At 40.9% G+C, this 22,165-nt stretch overlaps 1 protein-coding gene across 1 annotated transcript in view; it reads right to left on the reverse strand.

Annotated features, from left to right (window-relative positions):
* The window catches only part of TULP4 (tubby like protein 4), a 126,774-nt gene that overhangs the window by 20,340 nt on the left and 84,269 nt on the right, over nucleotides 1-22,165 (reverse strand). Inside the window, exons 4-9 of the mRNA XM_009319163.1 lie at nucleotides 18,859-19,039; nucleotides 16,248-16,382; nucleotides 11,190-11,356; nucleotides 3,191-3,415; nucleotides 692-926; nucleotides 57-201 (exon numbers count right to left, since the gene is read on the reverse strand). Of these exons, the coding sequence (XP_009317438.1) occupies nucleotides 57-201; nucleotides 692-926; nucleotides 3,191-3,415; nucleotides 11,190-11,356; nucleotides 16,248-16,382; nucleotides 18,859-19,039 (1,088 nt within the window). The remainder of the gene's footprint in view (nucleotides 1-56; nucleotides 202-691; nucleotides 927-3,190; nucleotides 3,416-11,189; nucleotides 11,357-16,247; nucleotides 16,383-18,858; nucleotides 19,040-22,165) is intronic.

Genomic DNA, 22,165 nt, shown 5'->3' on the forward strand with positions numbered 1-22,165 from the left:
GAGGCAAAGGGGAAAATTTGGGGAAAAAGAAGAAGAAATATCCAAGAAATTATTACCTGGGGAGTTTGGGTGATTTGCTAGCTCGACTAATTTTGGGAGATTTCTTTGCTGCCCAGTCATCACTCAGTTCGATGTCGCTGGAGTCCGAGCAGTTGCAGCTGTCAATCACAGTGGAAATCAAGCTGTTTCCATAGATTTCATCTATCAAGACAGGCCCCAGAAAATGTAAGTGCTGCTTCAGAAAACTGATATCAATTACAACTATCAGTCATCAGAAGCATAAATCTGATCCACAGGCAGTAGCTGAGATAAAACTATGCAGAGAAAATTAACCGTTCTTCACCCTGCCTAGTATAAACTCCAAATTTCCAATGGTTTGAACTCAGGTAAACATGATTCAGAGGGGTGAATAGCATTCAATCGACTTCAAAATTGAGACTAAAGAATATTTGCTACTAATTAGCAATCTATTCCCCACTATTCAAAATACAAGAAGTTCCCTTTTGTAAAACAGAAGACATGGTATAATTTCAGAAGCTTGAGCCTAGGTCATGCTAAAGATTTTTTTCACATCAGAAAAAAAAAAATCAGATGCCACCTTCCATACTGCATATACAGATTTTAACTCTTGAGGATTTAATATCTGATATTTCTAAATATTTTTTTATACAGAGCAACAATTCAATTCTACCTGCTTTTCCATCTGTTTTAGGATCCATGATGACAAACTCTGGCCGCAACTTGCTGATACGACGCCCTTTCAGGATAGGCACCAGTCCCCCAAGGTACTCCAGGTACAGAGTATAACATGGACCACCGACCTCTGGGTCATCTTCTGTCCGCTTCATCGTGCAGTGAAGCCGTTCATTACCAGCTGTTGGGTAGCTGACAAAATCTCTCATATTGTTTGGGTCTGGGATAGGAGGCTTGGTTAAATGAAGGAAGAAAAGAGAAAGTTTCCTATAGGTTATTGTTTTTTTTTTTCTGTGGTGACTTAATCCCAACACAACTAACTGAATTTGAACTTGGCACGTCAAGATTAGTACAGGTTACTGCGTGAGTTATGCAGGACTCACATGCAGGACAGAGTGGCTGTGTATTATTTAGTCAGGTCAAAAGCAGCTGTACACAGACAACTAAAACTAGTTACATCAAAAAGGAAGGTTGGACCTGTGGTTAAAGCACTGAATTAGACAAAAAACCTGTATTCAAGTCCCAGCTCTATCACAAACTTCTCTTTTAACTTGGGTAATGTGGTCAAGTCTAAGCCTCAGAGTATCTTGTCTCTTGCTGGCCCTCCAGGTGAACTTGGTCACTCAGGTTCCCATTCCTGGTTAGTATTGGTACATGCTGTGCCACTATGCTACAATGCTTTCAGCTCTGGAAGAAGCTTGTACTTCTTATATCACTTCCAAGCACATGACCCATCTTTGCTAAGGGCCTATTTGCGTGCAGTGTGGAGAAATACGAGCACAAAGTTCATGGTGGGTTACTTTCCCCTGCTTGCCAGCACACTGTATTAATCCATGAAAAGCTCAGTCCTAAAGCAGTTGGACTGCTTTCATCTAGGACAATATAGTCTGTATGACACAAATACTACTAACGTGTGTAAGTCAACAGTTTCTTTCAAAATGAAAGTACAAGAAAAAAAAAAGTAGGGGAAAAAAGGAGCCTCCTTAACCTGGCGAGATGGATACGGGCTGAGGAATGATCTATAATGTAGTCCTCAAGATGGAGGGGAAAGAGGAATGTATGCAGGGAAGAGGGTGCCTTGCCAGGCACTGGAGGCATGGCTGACAATGTAGGTGGGAGTATGTGGCTGGGGGAGAGCTAGGGTAAAGTATAAAGCAGTGCTGAGGAGGCTCCAGGAACACCCATGAAACAGTAGGGGCATGTGGCTTCTGGGAACCCTGCTTCAGCCTTTCAGCTATGCAGCCCTGTGACAGCTCCCCACCCCAGCATCCACTCTAGGAGGTGACAGAAGGGTCGGCAATGACGTGCCCCTGTACTGCCTCTGCCCCTCTGATCCCCGTCATAGCTCCCAGCCTTGCTAGAGCCAACTGCTGCCTTCATCCCAACCCATCCCAGCCCATCCCAGCCCAGCCCAGCCCATCCCAGCCCAGCCCAGCCCATGCCCTCCCCTCCCCTGCCTTCCCTAACAGCTAAGTGTCACTGATGCTCTAGAGAGCTGCAGGGGTGGCTCTGGGACAACACAGAAAGCATCTTGGGGAGAAGTAGGCATGCTAGAAACAACCATGCATCTTTGGAGATAGAGGAGTTATGGTTACAGCAAGGCATTTATTCTTCTCTGGCAAATGAAATGTTTCACAGTGGCACAAACTGCCCTGATTAGCAGTACCCAAAGGGAACTGTGCTGAATCATTATTTTATAGGCATAATTTGTTCTCATTTGAGCTGGGCCAACTCCACTGGTTTCAAATTAGTTATTCTAGCTCTGCATTGTTTTAACAAGGACCTGAAACTGGCTCAAGAGAATGCTGTAACACATAGACAAAAAATACGTAACACAAAAATATATGTTTGAATGTAGGGCATTTACCAGCTAATGCTCTGGTTTATAGGCTGCGATAAAGAGTTCGGAAATCCTGAGATATGACTGAGGGCAAAACCATGAAACAAAGGGGTTGAGCAGATGGCTCTGTTAGTGGTACAGGAAAAAGCATAATATCTGGTTCTTTTCTTCATAGCACTGTTGGAGCAGTAAGGTTAGCAGAACTCACTGTCAGTAGAAATAATTGGGCAGCCACAGGTCTTAAGTATAACTTTCCTGGCAGTATAAGAACTCATGTAACAAGTAGGGAGGCAACAGTTTTACCACTGTGAATGTCTCCTATAACCGTGACACAGTATTGTCAGCATGAGCTTCTTCAGAAATCTTTGGGAGTCACCAGCATATTTTACCCTTGGGATGTCCTTGGGAAGGCCATCCCCATGGAATAATGCAGATCAACATGTGTGAGCCTTCTTTTCAGATTTTAATAGGCACCAAATGGATCAGTGGGCTCTTGAAGAGGACAGGAATGACCCTTAATCAAGCTTTTAAAATGATAATTATGTTAATTATAATATCTTATAATTTAACCATTGTCACTTAGGAGCACCATGGGGGTGGAAATCAAGCAACCCTTTCCTCTTCCTCACACACACACACACGTTTCTTTCATTTTACCTTGATTGTTGGTATAAAGGCAGTGGTGAGGTACGAGCAGAGCCGAGGGGGCAGGGTCAGTTTGCTGATATCCTTGTCATCCCGCAGACAGCTAGCGATGGTCTGCTGGCACAGCAGCTGCAGACTGGAGACCCTGTGCTCGACTCTGACGACGTATAATGCAGGTCCGGAAGCCATCAGCAGGCGCGAATCCCTGTGACCCCAACAGATCGAGATGATGGGACGCTGCATGGAGAGGGAAAGGATACAACTTTAGAAGAGACTGCACTTTCTCCAAGATAGTTGCACAGCAAGTGATCACATGAATTCAGCACCGATCATGTTACCCTAAGTCTTCCAGAAACTTAAAAGTGCATGCTATTGCCCACAAAAAGGGAGAAGAATGTGAACATCTGAAATTATCAGTACAGTGGTTGATGTTTATACAGTGCTTTTTACTCACAAGGCTTAAAGCTCTTCACACAAGGAATTGTCTATCAAATTCATTACCTAGATAGGATAAGTGACTTTAAAGTCACACAGCATTAAAAAGCAGGATCTTCTGATGCCCTACCCAGATGATTTTTTCAGTCGTCTAATCAATCCTCATCCACTGGGAACGGCTCACATTTTAAAACTGAAAAGTTAAATTATATGCCCAGAGACACTTAGTAAACTAGTGGACAAAACCCAATTGGCTTTCTTGTCTTGCACTGAGTCTTCTGCTGCACAGTGTCTCTTTTGACTATTCCCAGAGAAGCTGAACTGTGAAAGAGCACCAGGAACAAAACAGAGAATGGCCTTTTGTCTTCTGCTTGTCTACACTCAGAAACGTCTAAATTCATGACAGTAAAAACAGAGAGAGTCAGGGGTGACTGGTACTAAGTGTCAGAATGCGGAGCAGAATAACAATAAACAACTCAAATGCTGCTTTGGACATTATTCCCTGCTGCATGAACATTAAGAGTTGTGAGAATACTGAGTTGTGCTTGCAAGGAGCTCTCTCAACTCTATTTCTAAACCCCATCTTTTTCATGTAAAGCACCAGTCTGTTGTGACCTCTTATAGCCCTATCACTATTACTTTTACCCTTCATGAGCGTTAGCTGCATCCACCTGTCATCTCTTGCTTTCTGTGTTACAAAGCATCTGTATTTGCATATATACACATACTGTACGGAATTTCAATCCCGCAGCTGCTATCTCTACAAATAAACAACACAGAGTAAAGAAGAAACTCTCACTCCATGAAGAATACCGTGCAGCAGGCTGTAATTGTGAACCACAAAAGGTTTACTCCTTCCTGTGAAGGTCTCCCTTCTCTTCACAATCCGTGACACTCAAAAGTTTAAGCAAATGTGTTTTTCATCTAAATTATGAACTGTATTTACTGAAAGGTCAGGGTCTCTTTGGAATATCTTTGCTCTTCACAAAATGCACCAAACAATAATTAACTATACAGAAGATAAAGGTCAAGGCATCATCAGTAGTAACTTTTATCCACTCCTCTCTAGTAATACGGTACCCAGACAGCTGGGTTAGATCAGCCCAGAAGTTACTAATCTAGTCTGGGGAAAAAAGCTTTCCCTTCAGTTACAAATTCAAGATGCTTAAAGGTGAGAAACTGGGACAAGATGTTTTTATGTGAATGAGATGAAGCAAAATGCAGCTGCACAGCAATATATCAATGTCTATCACCGAGATAAAGGGTTGGACGAAACAACTTTTTCAGAGAAAAGATCTTCCCTCCCATGTCATCTTATCCTAGATTTAAATTTCAAGGAAATTACTGGTTTTAAAGTGGGAGGAATGAAGAAGCTTCATTTTCATTACATCTAGGCAACACCACACACACATGCACACTTCCACAGAGGCACAAACCTTTAGGCTGACTGATATGCAAATAGAAAGCAGAAACATGCGAACCTTGTGATTTTCACAGTAATTACGAAAGGCATTTTGTAGTGGAGAACTTCAAAAGAGTTGAGAAATCCTTTGTGTACCATCAATAATTACATGGCTTGTCATAACCGTAATCTGTGGGACAGAGCCTTAAATTTGGTGAGAAATCACATAAAGTATCCCTGACTGATTGGTATCTTCATGATTGGAGAGTGTGGCTCAGCCCTCACACTGTCTGGCAGTAATGAGAGTGTTCAAGCTGCTTGCAAAATACATGCAATTGAAAAGGCACTGACACAAGTTAGGTACCTGCCACATCTACTATAAGACAGCCTGAAAAAGGCACCAGTAGAAGTGTCCCTGATTTCCCCAAGAGCTGAAACCCAGCATGGGCATAACTATCTATCTGAGCGTTAACTGAGCATGGGATCCAAACCGCATCCTTCTGTTCAGCTTGAATCAACGAAAGCTTACCTATAAATACGGTGAAGGAACAAACAAGCATGTGACTTAGCACGCAAATGTTTATTTATTGGATAGAGTTTAATGCCAGAAGAGAAGTCTAATATCCCAGCTATCATAATCCAATACAGCACACCCAGATAGCCCTACCATGAAGTCTAGCATCGCAGCTATTATAACCAATATATCACACCCAGATAGGCCTCTGTTCATCCAAATAGAGTCAAATGAAACCACTTCTCTCCTCAGGTTACCGCCGCATGCAGAGAACAGCAGAGATACAGATAGCACCAGTGCAAGAACCTTTGCAATCTTAAACATATTCCCAAGGAACAGGTTTTTCAGGAACTTTGAAACACTGGGTGGGACCTCTGGCAACACAGCACTGTGGAGCTGGGGAAGGCTAGAAAGTTAGAAGTCGAAATACATTGCCTCACTGCATGATTTCACCGCAGTTTCCCAACAGGCAACCATAGTTCAGCTATCTTCTAAACCTCTGAACATCTGATTCACTTATATTCTGTTTATGTGTTTTCATGTAAACAATATGTGAGTCGGTGCATATTTAAATACATGCACCCAATACCTACAAGTGTTGTACTGTTTGTAAATCACAACATTTCTACTCCTACATCTGTAGATTTAGTCTCCTCACACACCTCACGTGTTTTAATCTTAGTATTTTCAATCTCATCAAAGAGCGCTTGTACCATACTGATTTCTCTTTGCTTACTGATTCACCAGACACGCCTTGCCTTCCTTTTCTGTGGAATGGTCGGTCCCCCAGTACTCCTCAAGCCTAATATCCAGCAATACTTCGTTTACGGTGAAGGGCTAAGGTTTAAGATGTGAAGGTTCAGGGAAAATTACCCTGTCATTACAGGCTTGGAAAAATAAAGGTCATCCAAATGCCAGATCTGACCTGACCTTTAAATGTACTGCTCCAATAATATTTTTCAAAAACTATGCTTCTCTTCCCCTTGAAGGACAAGGGATATGAATCAATTACTGCAGCAAGTCAGTTATGAGCTGGCCACAGCTTTCCTTCTAAACTCTGCTGAGAAAAAACAATTGAACTCCAACATCCAATGCAAAAGTATTGCTCCTTATAAAGCATCCACTTATTTGCGTTGTTTTAGCAAAAAATGGAAGGAAAAAAGTTGTTGATACCCATATCGCACCTGTTAGAAAATGAACAAGCAGGTTCTAGCACAGAAGAATTTTAGTCTCCATGTTTGCACACTTGGTTTTTTCTGCTAGGAACAAGGAAATGCAGCTACAAATATAACATCTAATGATAATTTCTAATCTCACTTTGCATATAAAAATCCCATCAGGTTTTGAAAAATCTCAGAACAAACTGTAAATACCTGAATGAATTCCAGGGTTTAAATACAAACATGTAGGAAAAAAAAAATCCTGGAAAACCCCTTGAACTTCTACACATAGATAGGATTCAGCTCTCTGACAATTATATATCAGAAATAACTGGCTAAAGGACAAAAAAATGAGATGCTTTATCAGGAGAAATATTGACTGAAAACACATCTCAGAAAGTGGCCAACGAGGAGCTCTTTTGCCATTTTTTTCAGCGTGGGCTTCAAAGTCAGCTACATCTACTCAAATCTGTACCTGCAGGTGGGGTGTCGACTCCCCTTAGAAAAGCACGCAGGAATGGATATTCCTGCTCAAGCTCTGTGGTTGCTTCTTATAAGTCACTCATCTGTCTCTCTTACAGGAGAGAACATAATTTATGTACCTTTCCTCACTTGTATGCAGTTCAGCCAATGAAAACACTGTTCAAGCTGATTCTTGCTGCCTGCCTTGAGCTCAGAAATCCTGAGCCATGGGGCCTGCCTGCTGCTTGCACTAATCCCTTGTCTGCTGGCACTTGGAGTCCCACTGGTAATGAAATAAAAATGGTATTCCAGGGCAGAAAGCTCAGCAACAAGCAGGATTCTTCTCAGGAGAAAGAACCCAACTGCAAAATAGTATCTAGTGAATGGTATGTGTAAGTAAAACTCCGACATACGTTGCCTGCTTTCTCCCACTTTAGACTGCTGATGTGGAGACATGCATTTTTCCCTCTGCTTTTTTCAGAGAGAAGCTGGAAGGTGCAACGGCTGCAGTGCCCAACCAGCTCTTGTGAACTGTGTGTGCACATCTCTGTACTGCCACAGCATTCATGGATGGCTGCTGGAAAGTAACGGAACTTCTTCATTCTTCTGTTCCCCATATTTACAGTGGGAATAATATTAACTAGTAAGAATTGATGGTGATAAAAACAAAGAAGACTGACGGGGACAGAAATTACCCTGCTGTGGCCTTATATGATTTTTCATGCAGCAAACTCTTATTTGATTTGCAGACGTTCCTTATACCCTGTTTCTACAGTAACTTTATTTTCTTTTTTAGGTTTCAATACAACAATGAGATTTCATTTTAGCAGAATGAGTCTTTGCTTAGACAAGTGTCTCCATTTTCCACTCCTGATCGTGACCCATTTCTGCAGCAGTCAGAGATGATCTTACGGCCTATATGGAAAACATCAAGGTCCGTATTGATATTCCAAAAATGTTTCACCAGCTAGTTCTAAACTGTTGCTCTTGTTTCTCTTTCTGTAAGAAAATAAACTCTTCTTGAAGCTTTGTTGGATACTTCTAAACGAGTGTGATTTCCCTATCTAGGGTTTTATAGTCATCAAACTAGGTTTATGAACCATAAAATCCTACACTGAAGGTAAGAGCTTAAGCGAGTTAATCAAATGAGACAGAGGATGCCAAAACCATACTAAAGCTGGAGGAGAAGGTGGCATATAAAACACCTTGAAGGGATCCATGACAACAGTCATCATCAAGATGAGTAACCTGCAGTACCCAAATCTATTCTACCTTGGGGTTTGCAGTGACTTTATGTTAGGTAACATTCCAGCCAAGTTGCGTATAAATCCGATGTCAGTTTTAGACTGAGTTTTGTTTTAAGCTATAAAATCTCTTGTTTCCTGAATATCCTACCAAAGACAGGAGAGACAAACAGCAGAAACAAAAACAGTTCAGTATATTTTACTGATAAAATTTTCAGACATCTGCTTTATCAAAGAATTGGGACAGAGAACCACATGGAAAATTAGTTTTGCACCTGTAATCCACTATTTTCTATGTTCGTTGTGCTTTACTTTTTTTGACCTTTATGTTCAGAACAATGCTCATTTAGAATAAACGTGCTTTTCCAGTCACACATTTGCTTGCTTCAGAAGAGACAGTTTTATCAGAAGAGTTAGAGATGAGGAAATTCTTTTCTTCAATTCTTTTCTTCAGTAACCAATGATGAATTTTACAAAATCCCATTACAAGGCTGACTGTCATGGTACAGAAAACTAATTAATTTACTCTGATGAATTTGTCATCAGACAAATTATTGGGACCACCGACGCACTCTGTCATCTTTGCATATACATCTTTGGAGCAGAGACACAGAATAACAAAAGTTACTAGCAATTTTTGGGGGGACAGCATTTTTTATCTGGTTTTATTAGTAAACCAAATACTTAGCAATGTTCTAGCATACCTGTCACTTAGCTGGTAATACCGTTAGACCAGCATTCAAATACATAGAAGCATAAAGTCCACATGAGCAGATACAGGTGTCCTTCTGAAAGACCCCCTCACTTCCTCCTGCAGCTGAGTAAATAGGAATTTAAATGCACTAAATAAAGAGAATAAACACTAACTAATGAGAGAAGAGGCGTGGCTCTAATTTTAGGCAGGTTTATGCACACAGTTTTTTAATAAGCATAAATACATCAGTTTGAATGTTATTTTACCCTGGTTTCCTAAGGAAATGAGACTCCATGATTGCGTTATTAATTGGTGGTTGCCACCTCCCCAACCTTCACTTCCAACCTGGTTTACAACTGATGAAGCTGTTGGCTTTTCATCTGAGGTTGACAAAGGGGGAAGAAATCTCCATGATGCTAAAATGCTGCAGTTGCAGTGAAAATTAGCAACTGGAAAGAGCAGAGAGCCTCATGTTAATATTTTCACTATGAGAAATACGGCAGTATGAACTTGGCAGTTACTTGTTCTGTATGACCTGTCAGTTGTCCTATAAGTACTCACGTAACAGCAGAATAGTTAGCCCTCACGTCAGCCACAATATGTGCTTTCTCCCAGTTGATTAAGTGGAGGAGAAAGAAGAGCTGCACATATGAAAAGAAGTTGATGGGATATAGGGAGAACTAGAGGAAATGAAGGCATTTGAGGCGATTGGGAACAAAGTGGGGGAGAGAGCAGTATGAGACAAGCCTGCACACACGCACACCTTAAGGCAACCTGACCCCACCAGTTCCACTGCTCAAACCACAGCTTGATCTCACAACTTGACACCAGGGTGTTACACTGGTTCAACAGCTAACATGGACAGACAGTATTCTGGTACTGAAGTAACAGAACAAGGTTTGGTTTTTACCTGGTCCGGGAATAAGCAACACCGGTATAAATATTGTTTTTTCCAGAATCGATCCAGAGAGGAAAGGGCTGTGCTACTTAGCTGAAAGGGCTATGTTTAAGACAATAAAGCTGTGTGTATGGGTAAGTCCTTTAGACACCTAAATCAGCATTAGACGTCACTGTACATATTTAGGTTGGCTTTAGAGAACATTATTTCATACATTACAAAACTAAAGAATTCTATCTAAATTAGAGTGCTAACGTTAATAAGCACAGGTTAATGCTAAATATAAGCAAACACAAAAGCTTAGCAGCTGGTTTACTACGTCATCCTTTTGTATCCATCCCAGATCAGGGTACTGAAAAAGAAATCATAATAAATGGTATCATCATTAAACATAATTAAGTAAACATAACTACAGCATTTTCCTTCACTTTTAGATTTCAAAGCTATTATAAATTAACTAAGTTTCATTAGTACAGTCAGAAATCAGAACAAAGTCATCCCTATTCTGCAGAAGATGAAATAAACTGTAAAGTGACATTCAGCTGGGTTCTGAAGTATCAGCGAAGACCTATGAAGCATGTTGTGCTCCTAAGCAGAACACAGACCATGTGTTGACATTTACTTGTCAAGTAACATGACCGAGGTTACAGTGAAAGACTGTACAGAAGGTGGGAACAGAAACAAGACTTTCTGATTCATCCTTCTCCATCTGATGCCATAAAAAGTAAAATATTGCATCAGATCCACTGATTGTACATTAGAAAATTATAGCAATAACAAAGAGAGAATAATCTTGTGGTTATGACACTGGACTTGGAATATTTTTGTCCGGTTCTTGGTTCTGCTACAAGGTCAAGCAAGTTATCCAGTTTTTTCTCCTCAGCCACTTATCCATAAAACAGCAGAATTTCCTTTTTCTATCTTGCCCATTCATGGCCCAATGGTTTTGGGAAACAGACTGTTTCCCATTATATATTTGCACAATACCTAGCACAGTGGGCCTTAGAATCAGATGCAACTCTTGGATGTCTACCTTAATGCAAACAATTATCATTTATAGTGCATTTTTATCTATATCATATTTTAGAATGTGTTCAGGACGTTTTGTAAACCGTTTCGCATTGCAGGTCTATGCCAAAGAGCTGATGTGGGAAAAGCATGTCAGCAAAGCATTGAGAACTGACTTAAAAAATACCTCCTACCTGCACAGGTGTCTCCAGAGTGTAGATATGTTCCCCGCGCACATTGTAGAACTTGACAAGTGCGCTTTTCAACAGGGAACCATTGCCAAGGTCAACTAGCTGGCTTTGCTTCTCCATGCCTGCTACTGCAAGTAGGTCCCCTTGTGTACACCACTGTACCACCACATCTGAAATTGCAAAGACAGTTTGCAATAATTACTGATTAGAATCAGTAGGAACAGCGTTTCCAGATGCCGCAAAGTGACTTGAACAGCTAAATCATGCTCTCAAAGGTTACTTAAGTACTTAGAAACCTAAATCCTTTCATCGAAATAGTAGCAAATATGCCACATATGCACTTCTGAGAATGACTCTTCCTGTTTGTTTTCTAAATTGCAAAAAATGTGTAAAACCCATTCATTTTTCTCTCTCTGTGGTGAGTCTAGAATGTAATCAGTGGTTGCTCCTAAGTACCTAAGTACAAGAATTTATTAGAGATGTTAAAACTGATGTGGAAGATCCTAGGCACATCTTTGGGGTAAATAACTGGAATTAAGTTAATATGCAAATAAATAACCTCACTGACTAAGACAGCCGCAAAGAGTATTTGTCTGGAAAGGCCTACAGTGCAAAAAAGCAGCATATTTGGCAATGCCTTATGTTCTCACTGGCAGTGAATGTAACTTTTAGTATGACTCAAATTAGAGTTATATTTTAGTATAACACCAAACTAGAAAGACTTTTGGACTTTCGTCCAGAAATACAGATGGCCTCCATGTCATAGGCTTTCTTTTGACACATGACTCGTGAAAATCTACTCATCTGTCTAGCAGGAGATTGCCAGAAGCACACAGGGATTGCTTAGTCTCTCATATAAATGGATATGAATATACATATCAGTTACTTCTCCTACAGGCACCTCATGATGAGGAACGCCCACAGCTTAATTTGGGGATGCTAATTTCAAACCCTTGTATCTCCAGCTCTTTGTCACACTGCAACAAGACCACTAAACCAGTATTTTGTGTTTCTGCTTGTGTTTCAGAGGCAGATTTGCACGTGCAAGGAATACTGAGATAGTCTTTAAACCTTTTTACTCTTAAACCAGAGGTAAAAGGCAGCTATTTTGTGCTGAGACGAAGTGAAGGTAAAGACAAAACTTTTGTGCTCTGGGATGCTCGATCTGCCAAGAACCTTTTGAAGACATTTGTGGGCGAGAAGCTGTCTTCAAATGAAGAAGCAGGAGAGAAATGAGAGTTGGCAGGAAGGATCTCAAAATTGTTTCAAGTTGTCAACTTGTCATTTTCAGGGACTTTTATGTGCAATTTAAAATGGTTTTGTATTATTTCAACTTTCTGATATTTCTCATGGGAATTATGCTTCTGTACATATCAGAGGCAAGACGCATGTTCCTCAAGATAATTTTTATAATATAATTTTTGTAATAATAATACGACCCTCAGGGGTCAGTATTGGGACTTGCGCTGTTTAACATCTTTGTCAGCAACATAGACAGTGGGATTGAGCACACCCTCAGCAAGTTTGCTGATGACACCAAGCTGTGTAGTGTGGTCGACGTGCTGGAGGGAAGGGATGCCATCCAGAGGGACCCTGACAGGCTTGAGAGGTGGGCCTGTGTGAACCTCATGAAGTTCAACAAGGCCAAGTGCAAGGTCCTGCACATGGGTCAGGGCAATCCCCAGCACAAATACAGGCTGGGCGGAGAATGGATTGAGAGCAGCCCTGAAGAGAAGGACTTGGGGGTGTTGGTTGATGAGAAGCTCAGCACTGACCTGGCAATGTGCACTTGCAGCCCAGAGAGCCAACCGTATCCTGGGCTGCATCAAAAGAAGCGTGACCAGCAGGTCGAGGGAGGTGATTCTCCCCCTCTACTCCACTCTTGTAAGACCCCACCTGGAGTACTGCATTCAGCTCTGGGGCCCCCGACATAAGAAGGACACGGACCTGTTGGAGCGAGTCCAGAAGAGGGCCACGAAGATGATCAGAGGACTGGAGCACCTCTCCTGTGAAGACAGGCTGAGAGAGGTGGGGAGCTGGAGAGGGACTTTTTACAAGGGCATGAAGTGATGGGACAAGGGGTAATGGCTTTAAACTGAAAGAGGGTCGATTTAGATTAGATATAAGGAAGAAATTCTTCACTGTGAGGGTGGTGAGGCATTGGAACAGGTTGCCCAGAGAAGCTGTGGATGCCCCCTCCCTGGAAGTGTTCAAGGCCAGGCTGGATGGGGCTTTGAGCCTGCTCTAGTGGAAGGTGTCCCTGGCCATGGCAAGGGGGTTGGAACTAGATGATCTTTAAGGTCCCTTCCAAGCCAAACCATTCTATGATTCTATGATTCTATGAATTTTTCCACAGTGAGGCATTGTATGCCTCTTTTTTTCTCTTAGTCCTCAGCCCTCTAAGTAATCTACAATGTGATTTATTCATCTTTCTCAGAGAGTATAACGATAGGCAGGTTAGAAATCAATGAGGCAAGCTGATCAACTCCACTTTTGGTAACTGGATTAACTACACAGCTACCAAAGTGAAAAAACAGTCTCCCTGGGATACATGTCTTCAGGTAAAACTTTCAGTCGATCCCCATACCAAGAGGAAGAGGAGTGATTAATGTGTCCAGCAGTTTTCTCTCTCTCTCTCAAAACTCCTAGAATTAGGCTGCTGCAAAGGCAGCGAAGGGCTGGATGCGGGCTGCAGCATCGCCCCGGGACAGCGTGGCTCTACAGCACGCTTGCACTGCTAACAGGGTCTTCAACGATTATCAAACCTTGACGTAAAATAGCTCAACTGATAACTAGGTCTCAGCACAAGCACAGAGATTAGAAATCAGATGGAGGTTTCATCTAGGGTAGCGGTCTGCAAGTGAATCAGTGGATCAGAGCCATCGCTCAAAACTACTTGCCAGCCACTACAGGCATGTATATCAGCAAACCTTGAATAGATAGCACTCTAAATGTGCAATAGCTCTGCGGGTAGTAGTTGTAGCTAACTAGTACAACTAGTAGATGCAGTTCAAAAAAGAGTCACTGAGTTAAAAAGTGTAAAAAAAGAAAGGGTACAACTGAAAGGTTCAGGACCTCCACTAGAACTGATAAAAATTCCAGGAGCATTCAAGCTGGATGAAAAGAAGAACTTGTATTTGGATAATCAAATTCTCATCCAACAGCAAATGTTTTTCTGCATCAATTTAATATGAATACTCCCAGTAAAATGACAGCTATGCAAAGCTAGTAGAACAGCAAAAATATATTGGTAATGCTTGAAACAGTTTTGTAGTTGCCCACTTTAAAAATACATCGGGTAGCCTACAGCAGCCCATAAAGACAAGGGCATCTGCTGCAGAGACCACAAAGCAATACTTACTGATTTCAAACAGAAACACATGAATTAAGACTCGCACAGAATACTGAAGACCATTCATTCACTTTCAGCAGAATACCAAGTGGCGGGAGAGGATGGGGACCCTGAGCTGGGTAGTTTTGCACATTCTTGCATATGATAAAAAACAGTAAAATTACAGTCACTTGAAAAAATTTGCTAAGAAGATATAGAAAATGTGTATGTCTATATAAAACTATATTTAAAATACTTTCCACTGTACAATGCTTCAAAACAAGACAGTGATATCCCAATCACCTCTCTCTGTCTCTGTCTCACACACACTCCCAATCCAGTAAGATGTTGTATATTCTTCGTCTACTGATGAAAACGATGTCGTCCAGTTTATAATTAATGGAAATACTTCTACTCTAGCTTGCACATTAGTATTTTGCTAGAGGAGGGTGATGTAATTAAGGGATCTTTCTTCCATTAGTGAAAGTCAATAGGGACAGAGAAACAGGATAGACATCCTCAGCAAGATAGAGACAACTCTATCTAGACTATCTAGACAACTCTGCAACTCTAAACAGAGAATAAGATGGGGTTTGTTTTTCCTACTGTTTCCACCTGAAAGCTAGACTAGATGACAACTCAAGACTACTCCTTACCCTAATCACTATAATACTGTCGAGATGCTGGGCAGACCTGTTAGTGGATATCACAAGAGCTTCTCTAAATTAGTTCCAGTTTCCCAGACTTCAGGTGTCCTTTCGGCTGAAGAAGTTTTCTGGATCATAGCGTTGCCTCATGACGGTACATTTTACCAGCCACGCACTTCTTGTGCTGGCACAGATGGAAGCAGGAGCGGAAAAGAAACCTCAACGGTGATTTTTTTACCTCCTAAGACTATCCTACATAGTGGATCACCCAAAAACTATTGGGTTCATGTTAGGGCAACTTTTCGCCAAAAATATCCCACTGTTAAAGAACAGCTAAGAGTCTGCTCCAACAGCTTAATTTTTTTTTTTTCATCTAATATAAAACTAATTTACCTGTGGAGATGAAACTGAATCAATGGAACCTGTATTTAAGTATGTGCTTATATGCCATAGTGAATTAAAACATCTCTGCAGGCAAAGCACCGTAAATTGTACTGAGAGTGCTGGGAAAGTAAGGAACTTTTTTGATAGGTAAGAACAGTAAAAATTTCAATGTGAATTAAAGATTTTACATGGAATACTGATCATACAAACATTCATGCACATCACTTAGCAAGACGTATAGTAATTAATCAGTGGAATTTTCCTTCTCTCAGAATAACTTGCCTCCTGATAATTAATAATTCTAGCAAGTTTTCAAAATTTATGGGAATCAAAGCAGCATTGCGATTCATACCTGGTCACCAAAAGCATGGGAGGAGACCTTGTGAATTAAAGATGCAAAGGAAGTGTTACGTAGCAAAGGCATTCACACAAAGAAGCATAAACATATTAGCACATTCAGCTGAAAAACTGCCATAAAACCACGATCTCCAAAATTTAAACATTTTTTCAAACACAAAAACTCTATTGGCCAAGCGCTGCTCTTCCACCAGCAGGTGTCACTGCTGGAAATGGCAATAACAGTGGCCGAGTGCTTCTGGATTAGCAGAGGCGACTGCAAAAACATAACCTATACACACATCATTAAAAAGACAAGAAAATCAGAGTATAGGAAGGGGGTGAAATGGCTTCCTTTTGTACCTTTCAACCCTGAGCGGATGATAGTAGGAGACAAGTCGTCATAATTGTTCATTAAACTGATGTCTCCCGATGTGAAGCTGACAGTAAGTAGTGGCTTGGTGTTCTGCACCGGGACAGGATACGCAGCTGGCCCATCTGCAAAAACAAGGCTCTGGAGTGAGCAAAAGGCAAACAACCAGAAGTAATTACATCCAGGCTGAAATACACTGTACTTCAGCCTACCGCCATCAGGAGTGGTTCCAAGCCTCAAACTACCTGTTTATTTCTGCAACATCTATGGGCAAAAGCAAAACAGGTTTAGCTAGTTAGTTTGTCTGTTTTTCTGAAACCCCAATGTTTTTACTTTGTGTATTTTTACTGCAGTACATCCAAAGTGATTTATGCGTATACTATTATGTTCTACAGTGGTGGTTTTCAATCTTTCTCCACTGTCAACTCCCCAGAGTGTCCACAAATTGAAAACCAATGCTTTGGAAGGCTTCCTCGGGACCCAAGTTGAAAACCAGTGTAATAAACAATATAATTACATTAAAAGCTATTTGTTAGATACATTATAAGACGTTATAAAAATGTCTAAGAGAACATACTGACCTTTCACAAATTACTGTATTCTAAATGTCAAAAGCTAGGCAGCAGCATGAGAAGTTACCTGCCATCCTGCATAACAGGATCCAATGCACTCAAAGGTAGAGATGAGCCCAAATGGAACACTTGGCTTTAAAAACCATTTCTGCAAAGTCTCTGCTCCTCTGGGCTTGTTTTTCAGCATTCACTGAAATTCCCTTGTTCAAATACTTAATGACCAATATCGCCATCTGTAGCATTCACTGTTTAACTCTTTTTGTTTACAATTTCTGACAGGAGATGCCACTGGCCCCTGATAAAGTGCCTCTCAAGGCCCAACCAGCATCTTTTCAGTCAACAAAAATGGCACAGCCAGTTAAGCCTGAACTTGTAAAGAAGCTGATCAGAAAGCATTTTGGAGAAAGATGTCCAGTAATTAGCATCTCTGTGTGCATATAAGTTGATAAGAAAAACCCATCAAACTTCCAGTCCTTCCTACACATCTGTGTGAGTCAAAGGCTTGTCACCTTTGAGAGGTTTATGCTGCATCTGCTCTAAAGAAAACACACCATGTTTGGGTAATCATTCAAATAGGCTTGTAGGCTTGTAACGAGTCCACCCACACCCTGATCGACTCAGAAAAAGCTAGCATATTCGGATCATTTAAGTTCTCATCTGTGTACTCTGCAACTTCACCATCCTCCAACTGGAATCTCGAAAAACCAATTTAATGTTGTTCTCTGTCTTGCTTTAGAAGCTTGCTAGGAAATTTGAAGTTTGTTTCTTTTCTTCTAAGGTAAGAAATCTCACCCAGTACCAAAAGTGAGGCAAGAAAACCAAAACAAAAGTCCGTTTTAAAAGATGCTAACATTTTACCAGTTGATCACATTATCTTCTATCATTATTTGTTAAATACATATGCATATTATATTGACATATATATACATGATTCTGGAAAAGGTAGATTTTTGGACTGAATCAAAATTGGAGTTAAAACTGCAAGAGTCCTCAATTCAGTGGTTCAGATCTGAGATGCAAATTCAGAATTATTTCTAGCTATTATGAATTTAAAGTTTTCATTGTACAATCACTGTTATATTAATTTAGTTCTTAATTTAGTTCAGATTTTATACACTGAAACACAGAAACAGCTTACCTAGATCTTATAGACCGATCAACAGCATTAACAAGAAGAAGTATTAGCATTACTTGCATAAGAAGGATGAGGCTGACTGTGCATGGATACCTAGGCCTCCTAGATCTTTGCTATTGATGATTTCCAAAGAGTTTAAAACCAAAACATTTCACCCAATGAGTTATATTTATACTTAAGGGGAGGGAAGGATTTCTTCCTGACCCTCCAACTGGCAATGTGCTCTGAAGCAAGGGAATTGGTAACTCCAGACAGCTCCAGTCACCCTTCTACCCTGTGTAATTGGAGGAAATATTTTCATCTCCAATCCTTCTATGGAATTTATTGAACTCTTTATGTCAGGACTATCAAGGATGGGACTATAAGGATGAGCATTATCTCTGTCTCACAGGATTTCTTTAAAATTAAAGATGTAGTACTTTCCGATTTGATAGTACTGGTGTCTTTTCACATGAATCTATGTAATAACGCATTAACTTCTATGACTGCACTCTGACTACCTCCATATATGTGGACCATTGCAATACCTCACATCTGCTTATCAATGAAACCTGATATGCCCCTATCTAGTGTTTTTTACTCACCCTCACTAAAAACTTTGTGTTGTTATCTCATTTGTGCAAGCACAGGCAGAGCAGCACAGATGAGGTATGACCTGCAGCAAGCCACGCAGAGAGGCTGGTGGCAGAGCTGGGGATGAACCCACTCTCCCGTACCAGCCCTCTGCTCCATCCCCCATGCTACCTCCACAGGAATGCACCATCTTTCAGCCTCTACCAGCTTGAAACTGTGGCCATCCTGCTGTTTCAGTACAGCATGACAACTCCCTGGCATTCAAGATGTCTTCGTGAGCGCTTGCAAAGCTGAAACAGAAAGACGTGCACACAACACTACCTTGCGGTGGGGAATAGTCGTCGGAGTCCGTGTCGCTCTCGCTGCTGTCCTCCACCAGGAAGCTGGGGTAGTTCCAGGACATGCTGAGGATGCCATCTGACTCGTGAAGGAGCACGTGGGCCAGCATTCGGCCATGGCAGTCCATGACAATAACCTGTCCATCAGCAGTGCCAAAGAGTACCTGAAATGAACAGAACGGCCCTCAGTCCCACCAAGAGTCAGCCACTGGACACTCCTTCAAACGCATCTTGTAATTAGCTATGCTGGAAATTAGTTGAAAGTAAAGCAGTCAGGGATGTGAAATGGTGCCACAATAGGACACTGCAACTAAAGGTGTATATAAAGAATGAAGTTAAACAGCAGGATCTAGAGGTTAAGTTCCTATGATCAAGTAATGTTTCATGGTGGGGTGCATTTCGTGTAAAGACATTACACTTTATTTGAACTTGGCTATTACTACAACTAAAGCGAGCTGGCAGAAGGGCTACCACAGATTCTGCAGTATTCTTGGATTATACAGAAACTTCTAAAATTGGTGGCAGAAACCGAGGTATGCATCAGTCCTAACAATATCAAAAGGCACAGCTGACAAAAGTGAGGTCTTAGCAGAGATTTCAAACAGCTTGTGAGAAGTAGAAAGCTGAATAGAGGAGGACAGGTTATTCAGCTGATAAGCTGAGAGAAGGTGGGAGAACATCTTCCAAAAACAGAGGCAAAAAGCAATATGATCAGTCAACTGGAAGTAGATTATTATAGCCCAAGAGGAAGGCAACATGTTCAGGAAGAGGTGAAGAAGAGCTTCTACCCACCATTTCAAATACAAAATGGATAACTGTCATGGTTTAACCTAGAAGGCAGCTAAACACCACACAGCCATTTGTTCGCTTCCCCCCACAGTGGGATGGGGGAGAGAATCAGAAAAAAGGTAAAACTTGTGGGTTGAGATAAAGACAATTTAATAGGACAGAAAAGGAAGGGAAAATAGTAATAATGATAAAAGAACATACAAAACAAGTGATGCACAATACAATCGCTCACCACCTGCTGATCGATGCCCAGAGAGTTCCCGAGCAGCGGCTGCGCCCCCCAGCCAACGTCCCCCAGTTTTTGTTCAGGATGATACTATATGTTATAGAATATCCCTTTGGCCAGTTTGGGTCAGCTGTCCTGGTTGTGTTCCCTCCCAGCTTCTTGTGCACCTCCAGCCTACTCGCTGGCCGGGCAGTATGAGAAGCTGAAAAGTCTCTGACTTAGTGTAAGCACTGCTCAGCAACAACTAAAACATCAGTGTGTTATCAACATTATTCTCATCCTAAATCCAAACCACAGGACTATACTAGCTACTAGGAAGAAAATTAACTCTATCCCAGCTGCAACCAGGACAATAACACAAGTTTTCTTCTTGCCCCTAAACTATTCCATAGCCAATGTGCACTGACTGAAGTCAGACTGACTGGAACCTACAACTTCTTTTTTATAAGCATTTTCTGTCTTGGGGTTTTAAGCAACTTAAGATCCTGCATATTTGATGAATTTTAGAAAAATATCAGGAAATAAGGATTAATAAATCCACAAAACAATAAATGCATTAGCTAAGGCTGCTGCTGCTATCATGTAATTCCATATGAGGCAAATATGTTTTAAAGCAAGTTTAAAGGCACTCATGAATTTGAAAACTAGCCAGCATTAAAAATGAAGCTAAAAGGAAGGTCAAATCTTATACTTGCCCTTCAGTCTACAAACTATTTCCAGTGCTTGTAAATTTAAGATTCTAACAATTATATGCCCAGCACAAAAATTCACCTAGCCTTCTATCTTACCTCTAACAGCGGTCAAGTGTTTGGAGAAGAGTAAGAGAACAGGATGCACTGAGCAGGCACCTCCCCTGCACACTCATGTAGCTTCCAGAAAAAAACTGAGAATTTCACTTGGTAGCCTTTACCTCTTAACACTAAAAGAAATACAGAATAATTGTTCCCTACTTACATTCACAACATTGGTCACAATTTTACAGACCTCTATTATCTAACCCCTTAGTCATCTCTTTTCCAAGCTAAAGAATCATAGCCTGCTTAGGATCTCCTTGTACAGTTGTTGTTCAAAGCCTCAGATCACCCTTGTTGACCTCTGCTGTCAGAGGTCTTCCTTTCTATCTTCCTTCTGAGATGTTGTGCCAGACTTGCAGCATTCAAACTATGTATTATATCAGACATATACAATAGTACCCACCTAGGAAGCAATTGTCATGGTTGCACTTTTGAAAGTTTCAGAAAGGAAGCATGGCTTCAAAGGTCTCAGTCAAAAATAAGTACTAAAATTTTTTCTATGATCCAGGTGATGATCAGGAAACACAGAAGGTTGTAAACTAGAATAGCAGTTTAACAGAAGAACTGCAGTGAAGTCATTAAAATCTTAAGAAAATCAATGGAGTTGTTTCACATTACCAGAAGCAATGAAAGAACAGTTCCTGGCTGCCTTAACTGTAATCATTACATGTGTACAAATATTTTTGTGTTAAATAGCTGCTGGGTTAAAACAGCGGCTAAAGTTTGCTACAAGCCTCAGATTACTATTCTTAGATATAAAAGCAAGAACTCGACCTTTGTTCATCTCACACTCCCTTCCCTTGTCCTTTATTCTATTCTTCTTCCGCTTGTATCATCCCATCTCCTTTCACATTGTTCATTATTTCAACTGTTTTTACATGCATAATCAGTACGCAGCCACTTTCACTACCTACTTTCAGAACATAACCACTTTCTTTTGGATCTCTACAAAACAAACTTTTTCCACAAAGCCAAAATCCTACCAGTTGTCATTGCTAGCTTCTCACACCACTTTCAGCCTACTCTCTATAGATAGTTTTTTACCAGTCTCCTAGGAGTTTTATAACTGTAAAATACCCAGACAGAGGAGGTGAAACCCTCTGTTGTTTCTGAAAATAGCAGTATAAGAGTTCTGCCTCCTAAGATCCTGTAGAAACACTTTATAATTGGGTAGGAACAAAATGTTGGGACTCATCACCCAGAGTTCAGTCTCATCTCAATCTAAAGCTAATTCTTTCGAGTAGCACTGCCCTCTATTCATTTAAACTTACAACGTCTTACAGTAATTTCCAATTCAGATCAGAACAGCTGCATGTGGGCATCTTAATTCTTGCACTGGAACCTGAGAGAGCTCTTTAGCAACCTAGAAATGTCAGAGGGCACTCTTCATCTCTTTAGCCAGGCTACAGGTTTCAAGGAGCAGCTTTAAGTTTTGGGGTTATTGTAGCAATACAACCTTTAAGATGAAAGCATTTATCAGG

This window comes from Pygoscelis adeliae, unplaced genomic scaffold, assembly GCF_000699105.1.
Source record: "Pygoscelis adeliae isolate BGI_AS28 unplaced genomic scaffold, ASM69910v1 Scaffold172, whole genome shotgun sequence".
Classification (NCBI taxonomy): Eukaryota; Metazoa; Chordata; class Aves; order Sphenisciformes; family Spheniscidae; genus Pygoscelis; species Pygoscelis adeliae.